At 46.9% G+C, this 19,280-nt stretch overlaps 1 protein-coding gene and 1 long non-coding RNA gene across 15 annotated transcripts in view; one reads left to right on the top strand and one right to left on the bottom strand.

Moving 5' to 3' along the window:
* DIP2C (disco interacting protein 2 homolog C) overlaps positions 1–19,280 on the top strand; it is a 446,223-nt gene that overhangs the window by 130,046 nt on the left and 296,897 nt on the right. For 3 of the 13 annotated variants that reach the window (XM_045820040.1, XM_045820037.1, XM_045820036.1), the window contains exon 2: positions 10,624–10,782. The exons of 8 other annotated variants lie outside the window; for them this stretch is intronic. In XM_045820040.1, the coding sequence (XP_045675996.1) occupies positions 10,624–10,782 (159 nt within the window). Of the gene's footprint in view, positions 1–2,205; positions 2,246–10,623; positions 10,783–19,280 lie in introns of those variants that run through there. 2 more of the 13 variants (XM_045820047.1, XM_045820041.1) reach the window with 2 other exon arrangements.
* On the bottom strand, positions 10,789–17,298 carry LOC123806769. Of its 2 annotated transcripts, none has more exons than XR_006783528.1 (3): positions 16,997–17,298; positions 13,988–14,293; positions 10,789–12,391 (listed from the first exon to the last, which is right to left on the bottom strand). It is a non-coding gene; the product is annotated as an uncharacterized LOC123806769 (long non-coding RNA). The 2 variants fall into 2 exon arrangements; XR_006783529.1 differs by having other exon boundaries at positions 13,988–14,257.

The raw sequence follows: 19,280 nt of genomic DNA, 5'->3' as shown, positions 1-19,280 counted from the left end.
TTAATTTTTTTAGTAGCCTCTGTATGTTTTTCACAGTGGCTGCACCAGTTTAGATTCCCTCCAGCAGTGTGAAGGGCTCCCTCTTGTCTGCATCCTTGACAACACGTTTCCTGTCCGTTTGATGACCGCTGTTCTGACAGGTATGTGGTGATATCTCACGGGGGTTCTGATGTGCAGTTCCCTCATGATGAGTGATGTTGAGCATCTCTTCATGTACCTGTTGGCTCTCTGTATGTCTAATTTGGAAGAAATGTCTATTCAGATTCACTGCCCATTTTAAAATAAGATTAAAAATTTTTTCCTTTTACGTTATGTGAGTTCTTTACAGATTTTGACTATTAACCCCTTGTCAGATACAGGATGTGCAAACATTTCTCCCTATTCAATGCTTTTTCATTTTGACTATGGTTTTCTTTGCAGAAAATGTTTAGTTTGATGTAGTTCCACTTGTTCATTTTTGCTTTTGTTGCCTCTGCTTTTGGTTTCAAATCCAAAAGTCATCGCCAGGTCTGATGTCATTCATGGAGCATGCCACCAATATTTTTGAGGAGGTTTATGGTATTGGGTCTTACAGTTAAGTCCAATTCATCTTGAGTAAATTTTTGTCATGGTGTAAGATAGCCATCCAGTTTCATTTTTTGGATATGGCTGCCCAGTTTTTTCAACACTATTTATTGAGCGATGAGGCTTCTGCTTTGCCTGCATAAAACCTCTGGTTATCACAGGAATGTCAAAGTATGTGGCTCTGAGTGCTTGAAAAAACTGTGTCTGTACCACTTTCTGTGATTTTTGAGAGCCTGCATAAACTCTGGTTATGCCGTAGTTTGTGTGTTGCTTAACAAGAGCTTAATAATATTCACATTGGGGCAGATTCTGTCTTTTTAATTAGCATCTCCTGACAAGAATATGTGTTGCTTGTCCTATCAAGAAGATGAAACAAATGTCAGCTGTCCTTTCTTGAACCACAGCCATTTTGGGTGGTCCACCCTGGTGCTCATGCCTATGTTTCCTGTTTCTCAGTGAAGAATCTGGGTTTGGAGCTGGGTACTTTGGTTTGCCACATGTCATGTGAGGCTGTCATCTGAGGAGTTGTTTTCTATTTCACTGTTACATTATTTGAATTTTTCCCAAAGAATATGCTACTGTACTTTTAATTTGAATTTATATGTACATAGGACAACAGGATACTTATTTTTAATTAACAATATGCAGTCCTCTATTTATTCTTTGTTATTAAGTCGTACAAAGATAGTAGTGGCATTTATTTTAGTAAAACCTGTGCTAGAATTGTACAAACCTTTATGTACAATGATCAGTCTAGCCCTGACCAGTGTGGCTCAGTTGGTCCGGGCATCATCTCACAAAGCGAAAGGTTGCTGGTTCAATTCCTGGTCGGGGCACATGCCTGTGTTGTGAGTGTGGTCCCCAGTCGGGGTGCATATAAGAGACAACTGATTCATGTTTCTCTCTCACAAAGATGTTTCTCTTCCTCCCTTTTTCTCTCTCTAAAAATACATAAATAAAATCTTCTAAAATGTTCAATAAATTCTTACTGATAAAAGGAGTGATTGACATGAATAAAAATTTAAACTTATTACTGACCATATAATCAGTAAAATGTATTATGTGACTTAATATAAGAAAAGCATCATTACTTTTTTAAACTCTGCTGTGAAATTTTTTTATATGCCTCTGCAAGACATATGAAAAACAGAATAAAATGTCTCCATTGAGGGAAATTGTCTGTTACGATAGCTATGCATGACTTCAGAAATCCAGAGTGTGGACCAGTTTTCTAGATATGGAGTCCTGTTACTCCGAGTCTTTGACATGGATACTGGCAGGTCCACAGCATTACTTTTGTAGGAACTTCAGAAAGATGCTATCATGAATCAAATACAATATTTTATCCCTTGCACTTTAGTTGTGACTTTTGAGATGTGTGAAACTTCTGTTCACAGTGTCTGTCTCTTACAGATTTAATTTGCTTAGTTCAGAAGAACATATCTGAATGCCTACAAAACTGAAGCACTGAATCACAAAAATATAAAATTCACGTGTGGATGAACTGACCAGCTGCTCCATCAATCTAAACTAGAGTTGCATAAAGTTAATTCTGTTTTAGTCCTTATTAATTATCCTGATTCCTTCAGGATATTGTTGCTGAACGTCTGGAACAGTGGATTCCTGTGCAGGGCCCTTATTTGATTGCAGAAAGCTGGAATGATCTTCCACTTCCCTGGATGTGAGTTATGTGACTTCGACTTTTGAAATGACATGCACTTTTGATAACACAGGAGTTCACTGCTACTAAAATGTATGTGCTTTGAAGCATTGTCCTCATGGAGTGAAAATGGAACCTTTTATTTGTGGGTTGAGGGCACTGTTTCCTGAAACTTTATTTTTCCCATTCTATTTGTGCACCCATTCTATTTGTGGAGAGTCCAGAGAGATGGGACATCTGCACTCAAGGGCTTTTTCTACTCTAAGAGACCTCAGTTTCTCTGCTCCTTGCTTGGTCTAGATGTTTAGCTGTGGAGCCTGAGGGAGCTGTTTGCTCACCTGGATCCACACCTACAAATGTGTTCTAGCTTCACAAGGTGGGCATCAGCTGTTACCGTCACCAGAAGGCTCCGTTCTGAGAAGAGCTGATCCCAGTGTAAAAACGGTGCAGAGATGCTGCCCAAAGTGGTCACTCCCCATGCCCACCGCATGCCCAGCCTGGTGCTGGCTGCAGTGGGGACCCACAGGTTTCCCTGTCTTGCCAGAGTTCAGGGAGTTTTGTGGAGGAAAGGACATGTAGTTAACTCTAACAGGGAGGCAGAGCATGATATGCTGTGGAAGTCGAGTGAGAGGAAAGTTAACAAGCATGAGTAAAATATTTTGGGCACACTAGCAAAACTCACTGCACCTGCTGGTACCTTGACACCCTTTTGATCCTTGGAACCCTGGTGTGTCAGAGACTCCCACTCCCCATAAAGCTCATGTGTCCCCATTATTGCTGTTGGGGTGACCATAATTGAAAGTTCATAGGGTCTCCTTCGAAGAGGAAAACCTTAGAGCCTCAGGGTTGATTCCAGTTATTTTAATTAAGATGTTGCTTATAGACTGTAAACATGGAACCAAACAGATATTCCACAACACCTGTAGCTCTTCTGTAACTATAGCTCTGAAGCAACTTACAAATTAAATAACAATGTAAGCTTTGAAATGGGAATGAATGTTGATTTAAATAGTCTTCTGTGAGAGCAGACAGCGGCTTGTGTCTCGCATGTGGTGGGACTCATCAATGGCGTCCCCGTGTCTCTCCCACGAGCCCCAGCCGGTGAAGCTGTGCTGCGTGCAGCCGTGCACGTGTGACGGGGCAGTTCTAGGGCACCTGCCGGTTATGAGGTGGCCGTCAGGTGGGCTGGAACATGTTGATGTTAATTTTAAGAATAATCATTGCATCGAAAACAGAATGAAAAGAACTCCTCAGTGAACCTGAAAATAGGCTGGCTAGTTTCGATGGAGAAAGCCAACCCCAGACCAGTGAGAAAAAAAGAGATTGGAAGGTAGAAAAAAAGAGGAAGGTGGTGGGGTGAGGGTGGGTGGGGAAGGGAGAGTAGAAAGCTTCTACTTTTGGGAAGTGACCAGTGCTGACCAGTGCTGATCAGTGCAGATCAGTGCAGTGCCCTCGCATGTGCAGCAGGCCTGTGGGAGTGGAGTCCACCACCCCCGCAGAGGCTGGTGTGGGACCATGGCTTCCAGGGAGGTGGAGGCCCGCTTCCTGGTTATACGCTCTCTTTTGTCCGTGGGCGACTGTTCGGGGTTTTCAACATGTATCAATCCGCTCTACCAGAGAGTCTATTGTTGTCACAGTTGTCATTTGTTATGTCCAGCTGGAAAGAATAGCACTCCTCCCTTTAGGTTCTTTTTACTTTATGATATTTATCATGGTTTGGTTGAGTGTTTTTTTCCATAAGAGTGTTAGGGATAGTAATGTCTCTGTTAGTCTCCAGAGTGATCGGCTAGTTTCCGATTCTTGGCTTGATGGAGAAAGTCCCTGGGCTAACGCAGGTCCACTGTGGAAAAACTGAGGTGATGTCTGAGACCTTTTGTCATACAGGAGTTCCAATAAATATTTTGCATTAAAAATAGCTATTTTCAAGTAAAGCTAAATAAGAAATCATGTATTTTTATTAGAATGCAATAAGCATAATTTTATGTGACCAATGAGACTTAATTATTTGTCATTACTGACTCCCTTGTGATCTTTTTTCTTCGAATGGAAATATTTTGCTGATATTAATTCAGCAGTCAGTTGGTTGCTTAGCTTGCGCAAAGTGGGAGATGAGTTTATGGAGACAGGTCCCACTCTCAACAGAGCCTAAGCAGTTGGATGGTGCCTTCTGGGTGAAGTGGCGAATGCAGTTAGACGGGAGGGCGTCACTTCTGGGCGAGGTGGTGCTTGATCCACACTGAAGGACGTGAAGTTTGGATACGTGGGCGTGGGAAACAGGAGAAGGGAATGGGAGATGCAGGTTGTGTTTTGGGAATGGCAGTCATCCAGATTGGCGTGAGGATGGACTCCCAGGGGAGCAGCGGACGTAAGCCAGGGGAGGGTCTCAGGGCAGTTGTCACCATCCAGACCTTGGACTGAGAGGGCTCGGCTGCGCTTGTGCTGTGCCACTCTGGACAGTGCACTTAGCTGCTTCAAAACCCATTAAAAAATCTATCAAATGGGCATAATAAAACATAGCTTAGGAGTCTGGAGATTAATTGAGGTGGTGGATGTAAATGTTCCCCCTTCCTGGCACATAAACTCAGAAAGGCACCAGCTGTTGGTGACAACAACAGGCTGGATCGACTGGAGTCTTGCGGACCAGAGGCAGCGGCTGGTTTCACTTGGTGTGGGGGTCTTTGTTTATCACAGCGGCAGCCTCACAGGGGCCCTCTGGTCTCTGGTGGGCATGGTCAGTCAGAGCTAAGGGGCTACTGAAATAATCCAGAGATGAGCTGAGCAGGTATGAAAACATAGGTTAAGGTCAAGAAAGGGCAGTCTGGATGCCAGAAACATCGGGCTGCCAAGATTGTGGACTTATATGTATGGGAAGATGATGTAGAAAGAGCCCAGATTGCTGAAAAATGTTAAGTCTAGAAGAGTGCTATGGTAAAATTTTAAATAAGCCTAGGCCACCTAGTTGGCTTTTTTCTGGAGATCCTCTCTCCTCACAAGTCCTGCTGCACCCCAGGGTGAGGCCTGCGGGCTCCCGTCCCGTCCAGTTCCCGCTGGCTCATGGCAAGTGGCCTGGAGGGTGGACATGCACCCTTCAGAGACACATTTCACATTGACGGTGGCTTACTGGGTCTCCTAAAGCCTCAAATTTCAAGTCTTGTCACTATTTTATAGTGCTGCCCAAATTTGAAGTGTGTGTAAAGTATTCAAACTTGTATCTATCATGTAGCTGATTAACTGGTCACTGGGAGAGGCCAAACCATCCTCTGGTGGTTGTTGTTTTGAACTTGGCCTTTGAGCTAGTTTATTTTCACATGGGAACACCAGTGAGCTGTTCTCCCGTCACACCTCATTATGTATCTCAAATTGTATTACTTCTTAGCTGAATTGCTTCCCTTGTTTTGGGTTTTACAAAAATGAAGTCTGTTCTAAAGCATCTCCTCCAGCTCTGAATGTTCCGGCATGTTGGCTTTAAAGAATCAGTGACATTATTTTATAGAAATGCTTTGTGGCTAGAGCTGGGGCTGGGTGGCAACTTTCTGTAAGTGGTCAGAGAGTGAGAGCACATGTTTTATCCTTGCTAGCCATAGTGGCCTCTGGTACATGTTCTTCTTTCTCTCACTCTCTCTATTTTTTTTTAACTGCTTAAATGTGTACAAATCCCTCTTAGCCCTCCGAGTGTTGTCTAGGGGCCATAGTTTGGAGAGCCTTGACTGCGCTTTACTCACAAGTCTGTCCTGAATTCTACCCTGGGCAGGAGTCCCTCATCGTTATTTCAGTACTCCAGCCAAGAAGCTCTTACCTTGGTGCCAAAACTTACAATTTTTTTAAACATCTCTCTCCCCTCACTGCAAGGCTCAGTGTCTCTCCGGAGCAGGCAGCTGCCAACTGCCGTCCTGTCTCAGGCCCAGGAAAGTGCAGAAGGCGCCTTGGTATTTTAGTTTCATCACTTCCTGGGGAACAGCGCTGAGACATTTGCAGAAACTTCTTGGAGATCCATAATCAATGTCTAGAATTTTTTCCTAAATGCTTGTCACCAGGATGTAATTTCTAGTCCCTTTCCATCTACTAATCCTGTGTGATTGGTTTATCTTCCTGTTCCCATTTGGGTGTGTGAGATGTTGAAAAATACACTTTTTCCTCTTAATTTAGAATTTCAGCTCTGATTTTACAAGTGGATTATTATTCTTACTCTTCTTTGAAGATCTAAAAAAAAAACCCCCATTGAAAACTGAAAAACAAAGCAATTTCAATAGGTCCTCTTTATTTCCTTCCCTCTGCACTCCAGAATCCCGTTGCTGACTTTTCCCTCCATCCTGGGTGGCAGGGAGTGCTGATCTGTTTTTTGCTGGCCTCCTCTCCCCTCTGCTCAGAGGGCCCGTGCTAGCTCTGGGGTGTGACAACTCACCCAGTTGCTGCATTTGTTTGCACCTTAGTTTACACTTTAAAGTGCAGTCCCTGCTGTGACACCCTCAGGTTCCCAGGGTGGTGCCTTACTGCCCGGGGGCCCTTTTGTGGCCGTAGATTCTGGTCCTGAGACCCGGCAGGAACTCTTTCCTCCCCAGAACCATTCAGGTGAAGCACGAAGCACTTTGGGAGAAACAACCTGTTAATTATCCACAGATTCTCCCTTTGTGTTTGTCAGCAGGGTCACCTCAGAACTTGGTGGGTCTGGGATGGGCCAGAATATGTGCATTTCTCACGAGTTCCCAGGCCTCACTAAGAACCTCTGTTCCCAGTTCCTTGCAACCAGGCTTGTGTTAGACCTGAGCATAAATTCCACTGACTTATAATTTTCTTCAATAGGTCAGTTACCACAAATAGCAATTTAAATTAACCACTGGAACATGGGTAATCACGGCATGGTGTATGGAATAGGATTTCTCTGCTCTGAATCTTGATTCAGAGACAGAGTGTCTGAGGGATGCCTGCCGCATGCAGATGCCCACAGAGCTTCTCATGTAGGCAGGGCCCTAACAGTGTCATTGTGGCCCTGGGTCGTCTGCTGAATCAGCGTTTCTTCAGATGAGAGATTAAAAGTTACAGCCCCCTGCTGTGCTCCTGTGTTGTCCTGAGGTACTACCGGTGTCTTTAAAGGCGATGCCTCTGTGGAGAGATAAGCAGGGATCTGATTTGCCACAAAGAAAGAGTCACATTGTCTGCCTGGCGCTGGCCTGGGAGCCTCGCCCTGGACAGTGAGCAGAAGCCCCGGCCATCCTGTCCGCCCCAGACCAGCTTCGTTCTTTCTGAATGTGTAAGCTTTGAAGTCTACACGGGATAAAAAAAATAGCAACTGTGCCCAAGTAGGCACTGTTTATTTTTAGAATGCTATTTAAAAAAAGGCAACCGTGGAAGTGAAGGATTTGGTTCTATGTTCTGTTGGTTGATAGTCTGTGTATCATATGAAGAAATTAAAAGAGCACGGTCTTCTAAAGAGAAATGTATACATTTATACTGTAAACAAATAAAAAAGTGTATTTGCAAAATTCCTGACAAAGTAGGCTTTTAATAAATGGCAGTCATTATTATAGCTTTAAAATAGGCAAAAATTACTTCATAGCTCTTTATAATTTTTGGACTGAGGATTTTAATATAAAAACATCCTAGCCCTGGCTGGGGGGGCTTGGCTGGTTGGAGCATTGTCCTGTACACCAACCAAAAGGTGGCGGGTTCGATTCCCTGTCAGGGCACATACCTAGGTTCTGAATTTGATCAGGCTTGTTGGGGAGGCAACCAATCTCTCTCTCTCTCCCTCTCTCCCCCTTCTCCTGTAGCTCCCCTGTAAAATCAATGAAAAAATATCCTCAGGTGAGGATTAGAAAATAACATCCTAAAAGAAGGTACTGATTTTATAACTTTTTATTACTTAGAATGTGTTCCAATTTTGAAATAGACTTACTTTCCTGATATGCTTTGGAGTCCGTACGTGTGGAATGGACCATAGTGAGAGGCCACCCAGCAGAGTAGGAGACGAGGTAAGTGCAGGCACACGGGTTCAGTGACACCCACTGCAACACAGCGGAGACACAGCTCTGCTGAACGAGCGTCTGTGTCCTGGATACGAGTACAAATCAATGGTTTCTTTCTTCATTTAGATTCAGCAATATTTTATTGTCATTATGCTATCGAATACTTCTGAACAGTGTGCTGAGTTGAAGTGCATGTGATTCACGTGTTTGTTGCCGGTTTACACCACTGTACCTCTGTCTTAGGTTTAGAACGACCCCATGGGTGTGAAATTTAGGTGCATATGATAAGATGCTGTTAGAAACTGAACTTGCATGGAGCAGGTGGGAAAAAGCACAATTTTACATCTTACTACTTTAGTACATATGGATTCTAGGGTTTTAAATTCTAGGTGTAATTGTGGAATAGTCTGTGGAAAATGCCTTCTTTTGAAAGTAGAAAAATTTTAATCCTCAAAAGCATTGTGGAAAAAGCAGAACCAAGATGGAGAAAAAGTCTTCTGGGCTGATTCTAGTTGAAGACTCTCACTTCATGTGAAATGTGTATTTTTGGAGAGTCTAAGTAGTGATTTTGCATTATGGGGGGTGTGTGTATGTGTGTGTCTAACACTGTTTTGGAACTCAGGTACTGTTTTGTAGTTTTCTGAGTGACATGTTTCCTCAAGTGAATTAAAACTGTTGGAGCTCAGTACTCTTTCTATGCTTAAAGATGCATAAATGCCCTAGGATGGTCAGCACAGAGGATGTGTGCATGACCATCTATTAAAAAAATGGAATTTTGTCTGTTAGGTAGAGATTTTATAAATTATCAGGCAGGAATCTCCTCATATTTCAGACATGAAACTGAAATGATAAAAATGATGAATCGCATGATTTCTTTCTTTAAATAGTGAGACTTTGTTTTTGAAATAATGATTCATTGACAAAAATATGTGTATGCAACTTTGTCAGGGGCATAGTCATCGCCTTAGTTCTCAAGTGAACTCAATTTTCTGTACAGGAAAATTACTAATTTTAAAGTTTATCTTGATGTTGGTGAGCAGGGAAAGTTTTTCATGTAGATGCCTCTATATGATGTTTAACATGAGAAATCAGTCCTTTTGTACTTGGGGTCCTTATCTGTTAAGATCATTATTGAGGACCTTGGGAAAGTGAGAAAGACTTTTGAGTAGCAAAAGATGTGGCAGATTTCATGCAGTAAAACGTATGCATTTTAATTAAAGAGATGTCCTCCTGAACCATACTTTCACCTTACTGATTATCTTAGAATTAAAGCATTCTTGATCTGGTTCCTCTGTCCGCAGTCCATTAAAAGCAGCCCTTAGGAAACGCACAGGACCTGGCAGCTGAGCAGTTCTGCACAGGGCAGCAAGGAGCACCGTGGGTGCCTGAGGCCACCGTGGCCACTGAGCCAGGATGCGGCTTCCACCCTGGGGTATCGTGCAGGTAGTCTTGTGCCATCTAGACTAGCTAGAACGGAGTAGATGGTCTCTGAGGAGGAGGGTGTTTATTCACTTCAGAGGAACTTGCTTCCCTGTGGTTAGGGGCCTGTCTTGGGGGAACCTCTCCTTATACCTGGAGCACGAGCCCCTCTTCCCTGCAGATAGTTTGTAGAAGGGACCAAAGCCAGGTGCTGTGGTCACATGACTGGGAAGTGGCCATCCAGTCTGGCCTGAGTCTGAGGATGTTGGCAGGGGGTGGGCTTCAGCCCCATGTGCTGGACCCCAGGGGCCTGCGAACAGATGCTGGACCACTGACTCCTTTCCTTGTACTGGAGACTCCTGTCATGTTTGTCAGAGGAATAAACTTCAGGAGGAGCAAAGGAAAAATAAGACAACACACCTTGACAAGTATTCTGCAACGCTGAATGAGTTTGGGAGCTGTCTTATTGATGATTTTGGAAAGAGAAGCCCTACCAGGTGCAGGCCCACCAGCAGGCAGCTGTGTGTGAGGCCCTCCCTGGCTAGAGCGGGCCACCAGTCCCATTGGTGGAATAACTGCTGCCTTCTACTCTTTTTGAGGCTGCTCGCCCCCAAGGAAGAGAACGCACATGAGAAAACACCAGAAACTGATTTGTTATTGTTGACAGTACTTGTGGTAATTAATATTTTCTAAAAGTAGCTCATCACTTTGGAAGTCAATGGGTTCTCAAGCATGTTAATTATTGAGTTTATAGCAAAGGGGAAAAGTGTACTTCGAAGCCAGCCCGCGCACCAGCGGCATTTCAGAGAAAACAATGGGGTGCCTTCAGTGAGGCTGGTTCGAGGGCTTGCTGCCAGGCAGAGGGACATCTGAGAAGCTTGCATGCTGACATGTCAAGTGGCTCGAGAACTTAAATCTTGATTGACTCTTAATTAACAGTGAGGTATTCTCCTCTAAAGATCAGTGTTTACAGGACTCAGATGTCACTGTGGGTTTTCTGTTTCTGTTTGTTTCCAGTTTCAGCCACTGAGCCTCTTGCTAACTGTGTCCTCCGGTCCTTCGTGCCTTCCCCGATTGCTGCTCCGTCGCGGGTTCCCTCTGTGGCCGTCCCTCCGTTGGACACACGTGTCTTTCTCCCACAGATGTCAGTCTCAGGGAAGCCCATGCCTGTGCCATGTAGGTAGCAGGTGCTCAGTCACCACTCGGCTTGTATGTGTTTACTTTTTGAATTTTTAACTGCCAGCTCTAAATCACAGTTGTCTTGATTCCCTGGGAAACTTTTCACTAGGCTCAGTGGCAGACTGGGGTGCTGGGTGGGACCAGGAGAAGCTGAGAATGGGGAGAGGGACTTCGCCAAAGGCAGAAATGGCAGCCTTGAGTTTTCTATGACTCGGTTTAATGAACTAATTGGTTAGGCGGGTGGATATTTCCCCTGGTGCCATCAGAGTTCCATGCGGCCTGGCTGGACTCCCACAGGGGCGGTGGCCACACCCGTTCCCCTGTAGCAGGTATGAGCCGGACACGCAGGGACGTGGGGAGGAGGCCTGTGGAGCCTCTCTGCAAGCGGAGTCATGAGTTCATCTCGGTCTTGGGTGTTTCCAGTTCCAGCTTCCCCGCAAACTGCAAAGAGGAGACTCGGCTTGCCCTGCTGCTGGAGCATGCTCAGGAGCTGGTGTGGGTTTGTTTTTGTGTTGACATGAAGAATGACCTGGCTGTTGGAGGGCTGGAGGATCCGGGGCTGTGGGGCAGTAGCGCTTGTTTGGGGCTAATATGTTCCTTCTCGAATTAAAAAAAAATTCTTGTGGCTGATGCTGTAGGGGAGGAAAAGTAATTTTCCCTTAACGCTTCTGAGATCTTGGCTAAGACCCCTGTAATAAAAGGCAGATTAACAAGAGGAAAAGAAGCAGAAGTTCATTAACATGTGTGCTTCCCGTGCTCATGGGAGATGAGTCGACAGACTCCTCCTGGGGCTTGGAGCTAAGGCTGAATCACCACCCTGGGTGGGGAGGGGGCCTGTGGGCTGCTGAGGGGTCAGTCAGCGGCTTAGCCAAGATGGCTGGGTCCACAGAAGAACAAATGGGAAGTGTGATAGTTTGTGACAGTCTGTCTGGGTGTGGCACCCACAACTGGGCTCCTCTCCTGTGACAATAGTCGGGTTCCTGGTCTGTGAAACTTGTGGGAGGGGATCAACGCCTGAGTTCCTTTTAGAGGGAGAAAGGCAGAGAGGGGAGTTCAGAGAAGGCCTCTCCCTGCATCTGCTCTTTCTCAGATGCCTTCAGCTCACCGAAGTGGCACATTTGGAGGTGGTGTGTTTGGAACTCCTACAGTGCTGTTTTGGGGTGGGGATTTCTGGTCTACTCCAGTGCCAATTACCTTTAAGCAGGAAACACAGTACTTGCTTTGGATTCACTGCTGCCCTTCCCTGACCTTTCCTCCGAGGGTCCCCCATAAAGACCGGATGCTCTAGGCCCGGCTGTTTTCCCAGTTACACATCATCTCAGTGTTTTTCTTGGCCCAGGACCAAGAGTCCAGGCGCTGCTCTCATTATTAAAATCGTTCCTCTAAGACACACACCTGCCTCAGAACTTCTGATCAGCATGAAATGTATGCAGCCAGTGCTACTACACCAAGTTGACAGAGTTCTAAAGAGAGGAGAAATTTCACTTTTCATTCGCTTGTGTGGTTGCATAGATACAAATATAGTTTCCATTCAGCTTTCAAAATCTCGAAAGTCTCTTTCAGGCTTTGTTGGAAATCGCTGGTCTTGCGCCACGACTTCACTCTCCTGCATCAAAGGGGGCATTGGAGAAAGATAAGTGAGCTCTTCAGGTCGGAGAGCTGGGCTTCTGCCTAGCTCTCGAACACTTTCCCGTTACATCACTGACGAAGGCCTAGATGGTTGGCTGTTCGCTGGCTATGCAGACTGATGACATTTTTCATTGTTTTGTTCCAGTGTTGCCTCAATTAACTTTAAAAAATAATATCTACCAGAAACAGATCAATTTAGGGCCCTGTCTTTGCATCCCAATGGAATTATTTATTCTGAAATGCTTTCTATGGAAGGCTCCCTTTGTTGGTGGAGAAATAGTACATAGTTTCAGAGTTGGAAACTCTGTAACAGTGTTTTTGCCACACAGATAAGTACCTGATACAACATCCACTTCTGAAACGTTACTTTATACACACCTTATCAGAAACACACTGTCAGGTATTAGACTCATGTTGAGGGAAAGTGACCTCCCCTTACCAGTGACGGAGGGGCCCGTGATGGCCTGGTGACAAGTTAACAGCACCCTCGCTGGCCTCATGCCCAGGCAGGACTCGTGCCAGCCTCGTCCTTGGACTACTTAAGCTAAGGTGGTCTCCCCCAGGGCGCCGCATACCTTGATCCCTAGCAGGTGTCAGTGCTGACCTCTTACTGTCTGCTTTGCATCTTCTCCCCCTTCCAGATCCTTCCTTCCACCCTGAGAGCCTGCCTCTCTGCCCTGGAAACATTGCCAGATTCATGGGGGTGTCTAATAAGTATTTACCAATGAGTTAATGAGTGACGTGGTTGTTGTAAGAAGAGAACTCGTGTTGGTTTTCCGGGACTCCTGCATGAGCTCAGGCTCTGCTTGTGGTAGGCTGCCCTGTTTTGTCGCTTATGATCGTGACTGATGATGAGTGAGGATTTCTAAATCCCTGTGCGTGTCTTTCTGTGTTGCGTGCATGCTGTGTTGTGTATGTGCTCTGTTGTGTTGTGAGGAACATTCAGTTTTGGAATAATGTAATTGATAGAAAGATGGGAAAAAACTGTGTTTCATCAGAGAACACTGCCATAGAGACCCTCTCTCAAGGGTATCTAGAAGAAACACTCAAAACATGTTTTTGTAAGAAGCCAAAGCAAATCCTGAGAACTTGTTGAAATTAAGTATAAATAAAAAGCTCACGCCCCAGCCGGTGAGGCTCTGTTGGTTGGTGTGTCCTCCTGTGAACCACAGGGCTGTGGTTTGGATCCGCAGGAGTGGCAACCAACCAATGGATGTTTCTCTCCCCACCCCTCCCTCCTTTCCTCTAAAATTAATAAGCATGTCCTTGGGGAAAATTTAAACAAAGTTTACATAAGGGTCACTTCACAAAACAGTAGTGGTTTACCCCAATTTTCTAAATAGTTGGAGAATGAGATTCTCTTGACCATCACACTGAAGAACTAATTTATTTCAGGAAATTGGCATCTGTCACTTCCCATTGTCATCCAGCTGTGACAAGGGGTGTAATTTATGTGCAGACATTTTGCATCTTCAGATCTTACTTTTAGCTAGAACATGCCATGTCCAGCTCAATGCCTTACACCCAAGTGGACATCTTCATAGTTCAGGTGGAAACTGTCGTGCTGGCTTACCTGGCCACGGAGGGTGGATGCCAACAGGTGAATGACAGGACACTGAGGGCGGTGTCTTGCTTTGAGAGAGCGAGAAAGATTCCTCCGTCTGGTTTGCAGCTTCCAGTGCCAGTCCTGTCTTCCTCGTGCCTGTCAGCCGACAGTGGCCTGGATGTGCACCCCGTGTTCCCCCCTCTCCTGCCGGCACCAGCTGGCTGCAGGGTCCCTCCTCAGAGCCCTCCGCAGACCCAGCAGCTCTTGCCCTCCACTGTCCGCCCCGGCAGCCTGGCCCTGGGATGAAAATTGGAGTCTCGAAATTATATATACCTGAAATAGTAAAAACTTATGCAAGTCAGTGTAGTGTTTAGTTTGGTAGTTTGTGGCCATATAATTGTATCATCCTTTATTTATTTGTGGATAATCAGAGATTTTTTGATTTGGAGTTTAAAATTCTGAAAGGTGTAATTGGTTAAACTGTGTATGCAGGTGGCTGAGGTTTCTCTTTGCTAGTGAGGAGTAAGCCAAGGGCGCAGGCTTCTGGGAACTTCTCTCGACCTGGTTCTGTATGGAGATAATGAGGGAAGGGAATTTCTGCTGTTGGGAGAGCAGAGTGACTGCCGTGGCAGCCAGCTGGCGCTACATTCTCAAATGCAATCCCATCTTTATTACCTTTGATGTTTTGGTAGTTGTGTCTGGCAACAAAATGCACGGCCTTTACAACTTATAGAAAATTACCGAGGAAACCACCCTAATCTGAAAACACTCAGCACTTCACCTCCTCTCTCTAAGCGTTTTTGTTATGTTAACTCTGTCCTGTGTCAGTGCAGTGGGACAGCTGTGCTGTGATGCCACCTGCCAGTTGCCACCGTGGAGCGGGGGATATCCGTGTCACTTGGGGAGCACCCCGCTCTGCCCCACACTGGGACTTCCTCTGCCTCTGCCTCCTCTCTCTGTGTGTCTCTGCCCCGTGTTTCTCTCTGACGCCTCTCGCCCCCTCTGCCCTGTATATCTGTATCTTCCCACATCCCTCTCCCTCTCTCTCCCCCCCTCCCCCTCTCTATCTGTCCTTCTCCATCCCTCACACTGTAACATAGGCTCAGCTTTGGCACTTCCAGCTGGCGGATTTTAACACTTGGCTGTGAAACTGGCAGGAAGGGGGCCTGGTTACTACCGAAATGCAGAGCATTGAAATAGAATGTGAGCTACTCTTGCATCTTGTTCTGTATTTTAATCTAAATACAAAAGACAAGTGTCAAAACAGAATCACTGTTAATTACTCCACAATGTCTGGAGTTTGGTGCTTCCTGTCAGAGCTCCAGTGGTTTCAAGTGTCTTGGCCTGGACCCACTGGGGATTTGCCGACTTTTCCACCAAACATTGAGAAGTGCTGCAGGATGAACAAAGGACCCATTAATGGTAAGCTCTCTGCTAAAAATGCCCAAATCATGTGGAATGACAATTTTTCAAAGTTATCCATAGACAAGTCTCGATTCAATGAATTTTTATCATCCTTCTCTGGTGGGTGTTTGAAACGTGGTGGGGAGAAGGCAGAGCCTGTGTTCTGAGAGCAGCCAGGGCCCGAGAGGCAGGGGTGCGGGTCGGGGGGAGGGGTGCCCGAGTGCACCCGTCAGCCTGCATGCACCTGTGTGTGCCTCCCTGTGCTGGATCATGCTCTGCGTACCGTTGTTTTTCACTCAGTGTTAGGTTGTGAACATTTCCTCATTTTAAAAATATTCTGTGAAGAGGACTTTGGCAGCCTTTGCGGTATGGATAGCGCTGTGGCGTTGCTGGTTTGTGGAGAGCTGAAGGTGGCTCTGGTGGGGCCTAAGAAGTAGGCAGGGTCGGGGGGTGGTCGTGTGAGCCTGGAAGTCGTCTGTTATTTTCTAAAGCTGCTGACAAATTACCCCAGACTGTGTGGCCTCTATAAGTGAATATTTATCACTGTACAGTTTTTATGGTTGCAGCTTCCGAGGCAGCTTTGCTGATGGTTCTGGCTTAGGGTCTCTCCTGGAGGTCAAGATGTGGCCAGGCTGCACTCACCTGAAGGCTTGACTGGGGCTACAGGTTCCCTGTCCAGGATGGTGTGTCCAAGATGTGCCCTGCCCTCAGGGGGCTGTTCCTGGGAGGCCTTAGTTCCTTGCCACCTGTGGTGGGTCATGTGAGGTCAGCCAGGGGAGTGGGACAGTGAGAACTTCCAGGAGGAGGGATGGATTCAAGTCATGAAATTGACCTCAGAGAGCCAGTGCAATTATCCAGACTTTCTGCTTATGTTTATATATGTAATTATTTTGCATACCTAATACAAATGGTTAGATATTGAAAGTAAGTATAATATTGAAGAATGGGAAACAGTGTGGATTGGGAGCATGAAGGGATGAAAGGTCAGTTTTGGGAGGGGAGTGAAAGGTACAGAGCAGGTCTGTGGGGAGTGGGTGCACAGCAGGAGTGTGGTGGCCTTGGAGCTAAAATGAGCTTGTCCTGAAGCTCAGCTGTGGGTGGGCTCGGCTCCCCAGGATGCTTTGCTCATCTCTCCACAGTGCTCACTGGGCAGTGGCGTGGGGGTCAGCTCCACTCTGCAGGTGCTCCTCACTCATGCTCACTAACTTCCAGGACCCTGTTAGCTGGGGCTGCCGCTGATTTGGTAGGTCACCTTCCCTTCTTGGCCTGTCTTGCCCCAGGCCTCTGGAGGTTGTCTGTGCTTGCTCTGCTCCAGAGGCCTGCAGCTCATCCTCCCTGTGGCTTCTTCAGGGTGGGTCAGCCCTGAGCAGTAGCTTAGCTATTAACTGGTTTTAGGTACAAAATGTTCTAGAAGCAGAAGGACAGTAAGTATGTTTGTGGTGCCTGACTGGGAAAAATGCTTTACAGTCAGTACTGTGGGGGAAGGAATAGGATGGAAATGATGAAAATTAAAATAAAGAGAACATTGGGTTTAAGGATATTGTTCTAAAGTTAGAGTATGAAAGGGGTCTCAGGAGAATGTGGGAGATAAAGGGACTGGAGACAGAGGGAAAGGAGACAGTGTGGACTTACCACTCTCAGCTGGATTCCCAGAGAAACTTCTAGAAGGCAGCTTCCCAGAGGCACTCAGGTGACGGTCCCCAGCTGGTAGTGTTCTCAATGTTCACTAGGCCCTGGTGTGGGGAGCAGCCCCACTCTGCATGGGCTCCTCATGTGTGCTGATTTCCAGCTCGCATTTCGATGCCTCCCCTCGCTGGAGCCAGCAGATGCTGGGTCCCCTCGTCCCCGCAGCCCAGTCCGTTTCTGCTGGAGCACTGGGCACACTGCAAGGCCTTTTTTCTCCTGTGGCTGGGAGATGCCAAACAGAAAGTCGTCCTTTTGCAGACTTAACACACACAGGTCAAGAGCCTTGTTGTTTTGCCTTTGAATCCTAATGCATCACAGAGACCTCCCACAGAGAGGGCAGAGGGCTGTCAATGAGTGATTGGTGAGTGAATGAATGAATGACTCCCTCAGGATTTACTCCTTTTTAATGAAGCAAGGTTATAGATGTTTTTTCACAGTATCTGTTAATACAGTTATTTGGTGTCTACTTTGCATAGCACTGCCCCTTGTGTGAATGCAAAGCAGTAGCATAATTCTTTTCCTCTGAGAGCTTTCTTTACAACTAGGGAACAAACCATGAGCGTGATGAACCACCAGGAGGGAGGATGCATCGTGACCGGAGGTGGAGTCAGGTTACCAGACAGTGAGCAGCAGATGTGAGGTTGTGGAGAACCGTGGGTCTGGGCTAGACTGTCAGGCTCCCCTGAGCTGCTTTGGAAGAATAGTGATTGCTTGGGCCCAGGACCTATTAAGTGAGAATCTTGGGCTCTTGGGAGGCCCAGAAATCTGTGCTTCAGACAATGCAGGGAGACAGAATCAAACCCTCTTTAGGTGGTTACGATCTACCAGTTGGCAACCACAGATGCATGGACAGGTGCTGAGGTGGCAGGAAAGACGTGGATGTGGGAATGCACTGCTACGAGGGAAGTGAGATTCTGATTCTTATTATTTACGGCCAAATGGATTCAAGGTTATGGTTTGTTTTAGTAGAAATTGCAGGTTATTTTGGAGGAGGTTGCAGGGATTTATAACTAAGCTGAGTCCATACAAGGCACAAATCAGGCCTGGAGCAGGTGTCAGAATGGGAGGGCATAGTTCCCTGCTGTAATGCACGCTGTCCTCCTGATTCCCATTTTATTTTCACTATTGAAGGACCTTGGCCATGCATGACCACATTGTGGGGGAGTGTAAGTCACACAGAGTTAATAAACTGGCCTGTATTAGAGAACCTGGCATGCGGTGCTCTCAGGAGAGGGCAACCCCGATGCTCTGGGTTCTTGCTGGGAGAGGCCTCACGTGGAAACAGGGAGGAGACCTGTGCCTGGCCTCCAGGACCTGGCTGAGGACGTGGGTGGAGCTGGGAGTCAGGGTCCTGCCAGCCTCAGGAACACGGGTGGGGAGAGGGTGTCTGAGCAGCATGGGGCCCTGACTCCCATGCAGAGGTGGAGACGTAGGCCGAGTGCTTTTTCCATGCCCTTCCCACCTGGGGTCAGCACTGGGTTTCATCCAGCCTCTGCCCCTTAAAAGTCATGTCACTTGCATCCCTGGCAGAGTTTCCTTAGCTGGAATTGTGTTCTCAGGCCTATAAGCTTCTGGGTTTGTAAAACTGAAGTGAATCCACTGATATGACACAGTGGGCTGTGGTGCTGGAGGAGAAACAGGGTCTTCTTACACTGCCTGGGGGGTCACCGCCAACCCCAGACTCAGGCTCCCCTTGCCCCGTCCACTCAGCCCCGTGTCTCCCTTACTGCGGTGCTGTTCCTTCTCCCTGATGCGGAGACCCCTTCTAGATGAGATGATGTCCCCAGCTGTTCCTTCCTGCTCTACTTGCTGCACTGGCCGCCATCTAATGGCTGCCTGCTTCTCATCAGTACCCTGGGTGACCCTATAGACCAGGGGCCCCCACCCTCTGGGCTGGGCCTGTTCGGAACTGGGCCGCACAGCAGGAGGTGAGCTTGAGTGTAATGCGGGGGAATCATCCTGAAGCCATCTCCCCTCTCCCCCTGCCCTTCGTCTGTGGAAAACTTGTCTTCTGTGAAACCGGTCCCTGGTGCCAAAAAGGCTGGGGACCACTGCTGTAGACGGAGTGTATCCCACACTCCTGCAGGAGCAAGGTTTTCTGGGGAGAGCCAGGGGGCTCCCAGCTTGCCCCCAGACTTGGGCAGGGGTGGGAGACGGAGCTGGGAGCAGCCCCAGGGGCACTTCACCTTTGACTTGTGCTGTCTGAGTGGCGCACGCCAGACCCGGGGGC

The sequence above is a fragment of the Phyllostomus hastatus genome, unplaced genomic scaffold (assembly GCF_019186645.2).
Source record: "Phyllostomus hastatus isolate PE091 unplaced genomic scaffold, TTU_PhHast_1.1 phas_scaffold_39, whole genome shotgun sequence".
NCBI classification, from domain to species: Eukaryota; Metazoa; Chordata; class Mammalia; order Chiroptera; family Phyllostomidae; genus Phyllostomus; species Phyllostomus hastatus.
The sequence above is the reverse complement of the archived record's forward strand: the minus strand, read 5'-3'. Positions and strand labels throughout refer to the sequence as shown.